Below are 11,849 nucleotides of genomic sequence, written 5' to 3' on the forward strand. Positions count from 1 at the left end.
GAGATTTTACTGTGTAATTTAAACTATCCCCCCACTGATAAGAAAGTGCTTATTTTCAACAAGCTTGTGTAACACAAATAAAATCCTAAAATTTATGAAACATGGGGGAAAATATAGATCGATAATTATTAGAATGTATGATCAATAGAAATTTTTTTCCCGCACCTGGCCTTTAAAGTATTAAAAGAAAACGCCCTCCTCCTCCCCTGAAATATATAGGTATATTTTTTTGTTGACCGTAAACACAGATTGTATTGCGTTCTGTCTTCATTACTCTATTGACAAGAAGTTTGTTTTTGTTTCCAAATCATTTATATTCTTGTTATTTAAATTTTGTAGTCGATTGAGTGATGTGTTAAAAAGGAAACGGCCACCTAAAAGAACCAGTGCAAGGAAGAGCAAGTACGCTGCACCAGAAGAGGCTGGCAGTACAGCTGCAGATGGTGCTGCCCCGTCAAGGGCTGTTGGTGGAACCACAATGACACCTGTGACTACCAAAACCAGTGCCAGGGCCTTAGTAGCTACAAGGGCTAAAGCTACTTCAGGTAGATATGTCTCATTGCTGGTGGATCAAAGATTTTGAAATAGTGGGGACCAGGGCCTTCATTGGTGGATCAAGGATTTTGAAATAGTGGGGATAGGGCCTTCTTTGCAGGATCAAGAATTTTGAAATAGTGGGGACAGGGCCTTCATTGGTGGATCAAGGCTTTTTAAATAGTAGGGACAGATCCTTCATTGGTGGAAAAAGGATGTTTAAATAGTGGGGACAGGGCCTTCATTGGTGGATCAAGAATTTTGAAATAGTGGGAAATGGGCCTTTATTGGTGGATCAAGGATTTTGAAATAGTGGGGACAGAGCCTTCATTGGTGGATCAAGGATTTTGAAATAGTGGGAAATGGGCCTTTATTGGTGGATCAAGGATTTTGAAATAGTGGGGACAGGACCTGAACATTGTAAAATGGGGTGCTGATGTTAACTTTTCAAAATTTGGTCGTAAAATAGAAGAATTTATATTATAATGTTTAGTGATTTGATTTAACTTTATTTAGCTATTCAAAGTTTACACGTACATAAATTAACTATACAAGTTTAGCAGTAGTAGTAATTTAAACTTTGATAGCAAGTATTAGCCCAAAAAGTTTCAAAGAAATGCATTGCAATTGGGATTTATAGTTATTGAGTTTAAGCCATACTTTGCAATGATTAAAATACCATTTAATTCATTCCTATCAAATTTCATTATACATTTCAGCTAAGCCAACTGGTGTCTTTCCGAAATCTTCTTTTCTTGCAAGTTTAAACCCCTCGCGCTGGGGACGAGCTGGAACAAATTCTTCAAACGTTGGTAACACAAGTGGCCTAGAGAGAGGCTCAAGAGAAAACTACCTACAACGCTCCAGTATGCTAGGTCTTACATCTGTCAGTCAAAGCACCAGTAATAAAGAGAATAAAGAAAAAATTAAAGTGTGGATAAAGCAACAAGGTTGGTTTAAACCCTTTATTCTGTTTACATTAGCAAATGTGTATAAAAAAAGAACAAAAAGGATTTTTATGATTATTATATTATAATGCAGATTCATGTCACATTATATGCCAGACCTCGCAAGTCTACTGCTACTCACGATAGTCTACTGTTTTTAGTACCCATCTACCTCGCTAGCGATGTCACTACGTTTTCTACCGTGACATCGTGGCATTGCACTTAGTTCAGCTGCAGTATATTAGGCAATTAACTACCATGAAAGACTTGAATATTGACAATGCAGAATGCCACTAATTTATTTATTTTCTTTTTCAGCTCGCAAATTTCTTGATGAGCACTTTACTGATGATTCCAATGATTCAGCCCACCCAGCAATGAATGTTCTCAATAACTTGTGTACCGCTGTTAATGCTCTATCATTGGATGTAAGTCAATTCCAACATTAATATACTTTTAAGTACCTAATGAAAAAGAAGTCTAATATGCTTGTTTAGATTGTAGTCTTCTACAGTGTTTAATCAATGTAATACCATATTCGGTGATTCTCTAGAAAGTGAAAAAAATGCAAAACAAATTTGGTGGGGGTATACAGTGGATAATTTTTTTTTATAGTACGAAAATAAAAATCTGAAAACGTAAAATTCATGTTATATTACCTATATTTAGTCACCTGATTTTTCCTAATTAAAAAAAAATGTCTCTATTTACAACATTTAACATTTGTGTACAAAAGAATAGGGATTTTAATTTGAAATATCCCCCAACAAAAATATGTAGCACAATAAAATCTCCAAAATTATGAAACACAGGAGAAATTATAGATCGATAATTATTAGAATGTATGATCTGCACTTGGCCTTTAAGGTATCCTGTACAACGGTGTACTATTTTCATAAGAATATTGTTTTAGTGAATGGAGCACTTGTCAAAATGTAATGTATTCCTAGCCAGAATGTTTTCACTAGCCAGACCGAGTCGTGGCTCAGTGTGAACATAATCTTAACTTTCTTTAACAGGGAATGACTGATATGAAAGCGCTGCAAGATATCTGTAAGATTCTGTGCGATTCCGATATATCACCCTTTGAAGTACTGCACAGTGGTCTCCTGGGAAAACTACTCACCTACATGACATTCTCTAGTACGGGCTCAGAAACTACTACTAGGAAAACAAGACTTAGAAGATTCTTACATGTGTTTTTAAATTGTCCAGTAAGTGCAGATTTGGTTGTCTTAAAGAAATAAAGATTGTCAGATAGCCTATTAAATGGTGATAATATGTTTAAATCCTACCTTAACTACTAAGGATTCTGTGAGTGGGTTCATCTGTCATCTTCCTCCTCATGTCCTATGGCATGCAAGGTCATAAGTTTCATATTGTTTAGCTTGTACGTGGGCTTCATTCATCAAATCCATCATCATTCATCAAGTCCATCATCATTCATCAAGTCCATCATCATTCATAAAGTCCATCATCATTCATCAAGTCCGTCATCATTCATCAAGTCCATCATCATTCATCAAGTCCATCATCATTCATCAAGTCCATCATCATTCATCAAGTCCATCATCATTTATCAAGTCCATCATCATTCATCAAGTCCATCATCATTCATCAAGTCCATCATCATTCATCAAGTCCATCATCATTCATCAAGTCCATCATCATTCATCAAGTCCATCATCATTCATCAAGTCCGTCATCATTCATCAAGTCCATCATCATTCATCAAGTCCATCATCATTCATCAAGTCCATCATCATTTATCACAGTCCTCCATGTTGTTTATATTGATTGAATTTTAAATTGATATAAAGTTAAGATAAAACTCCAGTTTATAGATTAATTGCTACCTTCCTGATATACATATTTTTTTTAGCCTCCTGATTCGCCTTTAATGAAGACTCTAGATTTGTCTGAACCACCACCGTACATTCATCTGGTTAACAAAGTAAATGCATGTATAAGTCACCTTGAGCAGTTTGCGGTCAAAGTTCATGATTTACCTGGTGCAGGCTCCTCAGGGAGTCGGGGATCTCAAGCTATGAAGTTCTTTAATACTCATCAACTGAAGGTTAGTATTCGGTACCCCACGTAAATGAAATGTAGAATTTAGAGTGATTTTTGCAAATGGCAATGCTTGGTTTCCACTAGCACAAGTACTTATATCGCATCCATGATGGCGTGTGGCGCAGTGTGTTGGACGTTGGACTACCGATCGTCAGACCTAGGTTCGTATCCGTAGGCAAGATACTTTACTTACGTTGCCTCTCTCCACCCAGGTGTATAAATGGGTACCCAGTTAGATCTAGACACAACTTTGCGCTGGTTACCGGCTGCATTATGGGAGTATGTTTCCATACGTGTTTGATCCCAAAAAATACTGGGGTAATAATGCTTGTAAAGCGCCTTTGAGCATGATTACTCATGAAAAGGGCGCTATATAAATCTGGTATTATTATTAGTGTGAAACCATTGCGTCCTACGAGAGGCCGCTCCCGATTGGCTCTCGATAGGATCGAATCACGAGGCATGTGAGCGGCTATCGAAAGTGCAGGTGACCTTTATTTTTACGTGATAGCCAATCGGATACAAGCTTACAAGCTTTCTTTTTGGGTCCAATAGGTGTACGTCAATAAATAGAGTTAGGAAACTAAACTGCAGTTACACATGTAAACGAGACTTTAATCTTTTAGTGCTCAAACTTTATGTGACAAAAAAATGTGATGTGCCCATATATGGACAAGATGACATCATATCACTACCATATTTTGGCACATCACAGTTTTTGTCTGACTAGTTCGATAGTGTAGATAGAGCTTAAGAATAGTAAAGCCATACATGTTGATATTTTTTGTTTTGTAGTGTCAACTATCCAGGCATCCAGAGTGTACAACGCTAAGGCAATGGAGAGGAGGCCCAGTGAAGATAGATCCACTCGCCTTAGTTCAAGCCATTGAGCGCTATCTGGTTGTTAGAGGATATGGCAGGGTAAGACTTGTAAGTTATTTCATGAGGTGTACTGTACTAACAATATTAACATGATATTATATATGACATTACTATTTAGTAATTTTGTAATATTGAATGTTCTCTACAACTCTTCATGATTTTTAGACAGTATAATATATGTTTTACTAAGAATTTTTTGATGATTATTCTCAAATTTGTGTTTATTTTAAGGATGATGATGACAGCGATGATGCCTCAGATGATGATATTGATGAAACTTTAGTGAGTATAACATTTATTTTTCTCTGATTAATTTATTCATCATTAATTATTTTAGCCCAGTGCTTTCAGAATTAATATTTCTAGGCCTGGGCCTAGCGTAACATCAAAGCGAGTGAGGAATTTGAAAACTGCTATTTATCAAAATTGACCTGACATTTTTAGTAAATTACTTTTTAGCATTGCGAAACCTCCCCAATATTAATAAATTTGGAAATACAGATCTGAATTGAATACTATTTATACACTCATAACATTACTGTGTCTATGATATTTAAAATAAGATAAGAATTTAAGATCATTATTTTACTCATTTATTTTGTTAGGCTGGTGCATTTTCTAGCAGTAACATTAACATACAACATAAACTTCAGTTCATGATCGGAGACCATGTGCTGCATTACGGAATGACCGTTTACCAGGCCGTCAAGCAGTACGCATCAATGGCTGACGATAGCACAGATACTGAGGACGAAAGTCACCCATTAGGTCGGGCAGGCATTTGGGCCAAGACCCATGTTATATGGTGAGTAGGAAGAAATTGATTTAAATTGTAATGCATGTGATACAATTCAGTGATAGGAAATATGAATATTTCACTGTCAATTTTCAAATCTTTAAATTTTGATATTATTTCTGTTGCATTTGTTTTCTGAAAGCCTAATATGAAACACCTGTTTCTTTAAATACCCATTTTTTTTTAAATACCAATTTTTTTAAACACCCTGTTCTGGAACGCCCGTTTCTGCAACACCAAATATGAAACGCCGGTTTCTGAAACACCTGTTTCTAGAACACTCGTTTCTGAGAAACCTGTTTCTGAAACACCTGTTACATTTAATTTTCTGAAACATCTGTGCCTGTAAAACAAACAAAACAAAACCTTCGGTGAATAAACTGAATAGTTAAATGAATTGTATTGTAAATGACAGGTACAAACCATTCAACGATGACAAGACGCAAGCTGAATCTGTATCAACCCTGACGACGAAGAAAAGTTCAACGTCAACAAATAGTAAGAGAGCAAGTAAATCCAAAAGACATGATGTATTATGGCATGGTGGGTATCCACATATAAATAATATATACAGTGTTCTCCTCGAGGCTGTGAAGCATCATGACCTCATGGCCTTTGACACATACCCATAATCATTATACTTTTGAAAGTTCAATTCAATTTACTCCGAGGTAACTCAATCTATTTTGATGGGACGTCCAAGCCAATATGTGCGACGTTGTGTTTTGTTTACCAACGTGAAATAACTTTACTGATCATGTGACCATGATGCTTGGAGAAGAACACTGATTTATCATCAATGTCAGATCTATTACTATTAACATTCTTAGTTTTTATTTCAATATTTTTTTTTTTGCATATAAATAATAATTGTTACTAATTAATAAATGCTAAAAATTAATCTTAAATAATAATGTTCAAATATATATACTGTATTTTTAATTCTTTGTTGAAACCACATTATGATAATTATTTTCAGATCACAGAAATACATTTAATTTATCACATGGGCACATTTCTGTGGTCTGAAAATAATTTGTGTAGAAAGTTTTAATTTTCAAATCGCTTAGCAATACTCTGGTGTTTTCACACTTACAAAACATGGAAATTGACATCCAAGTGTGTATAAACTTAAAAGCTTTTCTAAGCAATGTGAAAGGGTATTAGTTTCATTAGTTTTAATATACGACAACTGAGGACCGACGACTGACCTAGGTAAAGTCAACAGGTCGTTGCAAATCGAAAGCTCCTTATTTTTTAAAGAAAAAAATGTGATGTTCCTATATATGGACATGATGATGCCATATCACTACCATATTTGAGCATATCACCATCATATTTGTGCACATCACACTTTTTTGTCAAACTAGTTTGATAGTGTAGACAGAGCTTAAGCAATGTGAAGGGATTAGGGACCTTTCGATATACGACGACTGAGGTCCGACAACCATCCTAGGTCAAGCTGCCTATTGTCTAAACATGATCTTTAATTGACTATATTTTAACTATTTTGCTCTTGTAGAAGGTACAGTACCAGTAGGCAAGTCACCTCTTGATGTACAGCTGTTGCCATTGCTGCCACTTGGAGTTAACGTCAAAGATCCTTCAACTGAGTCTATAGCGTTGCTTCGAGTTCTTCATGTTCTTAATAGATTTTGGCATTGGTTGTATGATGTAAGTGATATAAACATTTGATTAGTGTTGTCAGACATGCGACCCACCTCTGATGTAGTAGTATGTAAGCCATGACCTTGCCTCGGTCTGAAGTGGTACGAAAGCCATGTCCTAGCCTCTGATGTGATATGCAAGTCATGGCCTAGCATCTGAAGTTGTATGTAAGCCTCTGTCTAAAGGGGTATGAAAGCCATGTCCTAACCTATACAGTGGTATGCAAGCCATCGCCTAGACACTGATGTGGTATGCAAGTCATTGACCTAGCCTCTGATGTGGTATGTAAGCCATGACCTTGCCTCTGTCTGAAGGGGTTCGAAAGCCATGTCCTAACCTCTAAAGTGGTATATGCAAGCCATGGCCTAGCCTCTGAGGTTGTATGTGAGCCATGGCCTAGCATCTGTCTGAAGGGCCATGAAAGCCATGTCCTAGCCTCTTAAGTTGTATGTAAGTAAGCCATGAACTTGCCTCTGTCTGAAGGGGTAAGAAAGCCATGTCCTAACCTATGAAGTGATATGCAAGCCATGGCCTAGCCGTATGCATGTCATGGCCTAGCCTCTGTCTGAAGGTTTATGAAAGCCAGGTCCTAGCCTCAGATGTGGTATGCAAGCCATCGCCTAGCCTCTGATGTGGTATGTAAATCATGGCCTAGCCTCTGTCTGAAGGGGTACGGAAGCCATGTCCTCCCCTATAAAGTGATATGCAAGCTATGGCCAGTTACTGCGGCAGCATACTGCTTTGCTGTAAACGTACTTGAGTGTTAACATCTGTATGTGTGTTATAATGTTTATACTTTCCATCTTCTAGGGTGCTATACCAAAGTCTGCCTTGACCTCTAGTGAGTTTATAAGTAGTAAGATGACGGCAAAAGCTACTAGGCAGCTACAAGATCCTTTAGTAATAATGACAGGAAATTTGCCTTTGTGGCTAACCTCACTATCCAAGGCATGGTAAGTAGGGTTCATTTATAATTAAGTTAATACTGTACATAAATGGTGCTCAGTATATCATTTTGTGAAAGATAAATATTATTAACATATTTTATTTGAATTATTCTTTTTTTCAGTCCATTTTTGTTTCCATTTGACACTCGTCAACTGTTGTTCTATGTCACTGTGTTTGATCGAGATCGTGCAATGCAAAGGCTACAGGAAAACAACCCTGACCTGGGCACGACTGACTCAAGTGAGCGTGTTGCTCCACGCCTTGATAGAAAGAAGGTAAGAAAATACAATACATGTTCCTCATTTCATACATTTAACATGTGTGACAAAGTATTATAGAATTTGCCTACTGGAAATATTAAGCTATAATACAGTACATAAAATTGATGTAAATGTAGGAATAACCTGCCATTTGCAGCCTACTGGGCAGAATTGCGCACAGGTGTGGACGACACATACCACAGCTTTCCACTCCCCTAAGGGTCTCTTCGTGTTGAGCGCTGCCACCAAAGGGTGGTCTAGGCCCCACTTCCGAAAGATGTACTGGGTTCTTTAAAGTACACACGAGCCAGATGTGTACACTGGACCTTAGTTTAAGTTCTTATCCGGGAAGTTCTACCACCAGAACAATGGCCAAGTAGTGCCTTGAACCTGTGCCGATTGTATAGCTATAGTTTGCGGCGTCCCTGCCTTAACCTCATGGCGACTCGACTTTCTACGGCATTGAAGTTAATGAATATAATGTTTCCTGATGATGATCCAATTAAAATCTAAAACATTAAATGATGATTTTCTTGTTATTACTTTGAGTTTATTATCTTATTTATTTATCTTTATATAGCGAACTGTCTGTAGAGGAGATTTACTTAAACAGGCTGAGACCGTCATGGATGACTTGGCTAGTTCACGTGCAGTACTTGAAGTGCAGTATGAAAATGAAGTTGGTACTGGTCTAGGCCCCACTCTAGAGTTTTATGCGTTGGTATCGCAGGAGATTCAACGTGCCGAGTTGGACTTGTGGCGTGGAGAGGCTGTTCCACTAGTTGACCCTAAAGGTGCATAATACATTTCTTTAATTATTGGTTATGTCCTGCACTGATTCCAGGATTATTAACAGAGGAAAATGACAACACAATATATAATTAATTTTATTTTTGCTTGTAATGTTTGTCTGGAGAAACGCCCTTTGCGTTGTAGAGACACGCCCTTCGGCGATAGTTGTCTTTGACAGCTCTTGTCTCCTCAGTGATTCCCTTTTATGTATCAATCAATTTTATGTATGAATGGAATAAATCATAGAGGATTTACTAATTCTATTATTTTCTTTCTAGGTTCCCAAGCTGGTGTTAAATATGTGTTCGCATCTAATGGTTTGTTCCCAGCACCTCTAGGTAGAAACGCTAAAATGGCAGTTGTATCAAAGATTAAAGCCAAGTTTAAATTTCTTGGCAAATTTATGGCGAAAGCACTAATGGATTCGAGAATAGTAAGCTGGTTTCTTTTTACTTATTTCTAACTTGATGTTATTCAGGTTTTTGTGACAATGTTTTACCAGCAGTATTAAAGTGGTATTGGAATGCTATAGGTCATAGACATTGTCCAACTATGATGTACTGTAGACAGTACGGAATCTATGCCATTTTTTAAAGAATATAATGATTTATGGAGCGCAAGCTGGTGTTAAATATGCGTTCGCATCTAATGGATTGTTCCCAGCACCTCTAGGTAAAACGCTAAAATGGCAGTTGTATCGAAGATCAAAGCAAAGTTTAAATTTCTTGGCAAATTTATGGCGAAAGCACTAATGGATTCGAGAATAGTAAGCTGGTTTCTTTTTGTTTATTTCTAATTGGATGTTTTTGTATAATTTTTTTATATAATTATTATAAATATATTATTTATTATTCATAAATATTATGTCTTCACCTTTATAGCTGGACATTCCTCTAAGTTTGCCATTCTACAAATGGGTACTAGGTCAAGAGGGTTCATTGACCTCAGCTGACCTCCATTACGTTGACCCAGTATTAGCACGATCCTATGACCAACTAGCCGACCTGCTAAGGCAGAAGAAACGACTACACCAGGATCAGAGCCAAACTGCCACCAGCCTACAATTAGCCTTGGAAAGCCTTACGATGGATGGCTGCTCGGTAGAAGATTTAGGCCTAGATTTTACTCTACCCGGACACCCAACAATTGAATTGAAGAAAGGGGGAAAAGATATATGTGTTACTGTTCATAATTTAGAAGAATATTTAAAGGTAAGACATTATTTAGTTTGTTAAAGCAAATATATAATACTTAACTGTATTTTGTCTTGTGGAGCTCTGTTAATATATTTTGTTTCAGTCAAGATTATACAGAATTTTATTTGTCCAAAAAAGGAAATTCGTTTCAATTAATTATAAATATAAAAAGTCATGAATACAAAATACAAATGTAAAATATCTTATTAAAATTCAAATAAACATTGAACGTAGAAAAAAATATAAAAATCACTTATAGAAAATATAAATATATAAATAGCAGTATGTACACATTTTAAAAATGCAGCATCATTACATTAGCTTATAAAAAAAAGTAAATAACAACAACAATAATAATAGTTTGATATAATTGTTTTCAGTTTTAAGATATCTTAATGTGTTTTTTTCATGGAATTACATACATAAACAAACAATTGATTGATATTTACTATTTCTTGCTTCAAAATTGATTTAAGTTTTTAATTGTATTTACCTTAATAGCTTGTAGCTCATTGGACGTTAGTAGAAGGTGTTAGCCGGCAGTTTGAAGCGTTTCGTGAAGGTTTCCAATCGGTCTTCCCATTAGAACATTTACAAAGCTTTTACCCAGAAGAGGTATGTAAAACACATTGAATTACAGTAGAGTGCTATACTATTGTACTACTCAGTGAGTAGTATAATTTCACTCTTCTCAACTCTTTCAATACCGGGCTCTCTGAAAACCGGAAACTCTCCCAAAACCAGACTTTTCTTGAGGTCCAAAAGGTTCCAAATTTATTTTTACCATTAGAAACACATTCCAAATACCAGACAACTGAAAATAAGACATATTAAGGCAGCCAAAAGGTGTCCGGTATTGGGATAGTTGACTGTATATTTAAGACAACCCTATTCTTGTTATTTTAGGAATCACCACCCCTGTGAACAACAATATATGTTTTAACACTACAGCCAACTGCTCTACAAAAGACACCTCTATTAAGGGGACACTTTGTTAAGCCTTGAAGATGTAACTTTATTAGGGGCCTACTATATTGTATTCTACTCAACTTGTAAGTGACTTTATAAAATCCTTTACTGTTTTTTTACATTTTAGCTTGATCAATTATTTTGTGGAAGTACAAATGAATGCTGGGATATCAAGATGTTGATTGAATGCTGTAAACCTGACCATGGTTACACACATGACAGGTAGGTCAAACTATTGTTTTTCTTTTTTTTTAAACAATATAGTTTTTTCAATGTATTGACAAGGTTTATATAAGATTCTCTGTAGATGGAATAGCATTCTGATATGAGAGCATATCTTATTGTAATAATCAGTACAGTTTTTTTTTTTATGAATATGTAATCATGTTAAATTCTATGGAACAAAGATTCCAAAATGAAAGATTGAATTATTATTTTTGTTAAATGAACTACAACCCCCTTTTGGGACACCCCTATTCAGGGGACAATTTCCTGATAAACAAAGAAGGAACAATATATGCAGTTAACACCTATTCAAGGGACACCCCTATTAGGGGAAACCTTGTTCGGTCCTGAAGGTGTCTCCTTAATAGGGGGTCTACTGTATTTACTGTACAAGCTGAGTGTCTAAATCTGATTTTTCTTTTTTATTTAGCCGTGCTGTGAAGAACTTGTTTGAAATTTTAGTGTCTTACAATGGAGAGGAACAAAGACAGTTCTTGCAATTTGTAACAGGAAGTCCTAAGCTTCCAGTAGGCGGTATGTATTTATTATTTATATATTG

General features: G+C 36.1%; 1 protein-coding gene across 5 annotated transcripts in view; it reads left to right on the top strand.

Moving 5' to 3' along the window:
* The window catches only part of LOC140050037 (E3 ubiquitin-protein ligase TRIP12-like), a 53,746-nt gene that overhangs the window by 37,213 nt on the left and 4,684 nt on the right, over window positions 1–11,849 (top strand). For 3 of the 5 annotated variants that reach the window (XM_072095044.1, XM_072095043.1, XM_072095047.1), the window contains 18 exons: window positions 340–545; window positions 1,254–1,484; window positions 1,800–1,909; window positions 2,501–2,695; window positions 3,364–3,558; window positions 4,350–4,484; window positions 4,668–4,718; window positions 5,042–5,241; window positions 5,648–5,775; window positions 6,755–6,906; window positions 7,711–7,853; window positions 7,970–8,123; window positions 8,689–8,902; window positions 9,179–9,333; window positions 9,782–10,111; window positions 10,598–10,711; window positions 11,193–11,287; window positions 11,721–11,824. In XM_072095044.1, coding sequence (XP_071951145.1) covers window positions 340–545; window positions 1,254–1,484; window positions 1,800–1,909; window positions 2,501–2,695; window positions 3,364–3,558; window positions 4,350–4,484; window positions 4,668–4,718; window positions 5,042–5,241; window positions 5,648–5,775; window positions 6,755–6,906; window positions 7,711–7,853; window positions 7,970–8,123; window positions 8,689–8,902; window positions 9,179–9,333; window positions 9,782–10,111; window positions 10,598–10,711; window positions 11,193–11,287; window positions 11,721–11,824 — 2,912 coding nt within the window. The remainder of the gene's footprint in view (window positions 1–339; window positions 546–1,253; window positions 1,485–1,799; window positions 1,910–2,500; window positions 2,696–3,363; window positions 3,559–4,349; window positions 4,485–4,667; window positions 4,719–5,041; window positions 5,242–5,647; window positions 5,776–6,754; window positions 6,907–7,710; window positions 7,854–7,969; window positions 8,124–8,688; window positions 8,903–9,178; window positions 9,334–9,781; window positions 10,112–10,597; window positions 10,712–11,192; window positions 11,288–11,720; window positions 11,825–11,849) is intronic. The other 2 variants (XM_072095046.1, XM_072095045.1) reach the window with 2 other exon arrangements.

Source organism: Antedon mediterranea, chromosome 5, assembly GCF_964355755.1.
Source record: "Antedon mediterranea chromosome 5, ecAntMedi1.1, whole genome shotgun sequence".
Taxonomy (NCBI): Eukaryota; Metazoa; Echinodermata; class Crinoidea; order Comatulida; family Antedonidae; genus Antedon; species Antedon mediterranea.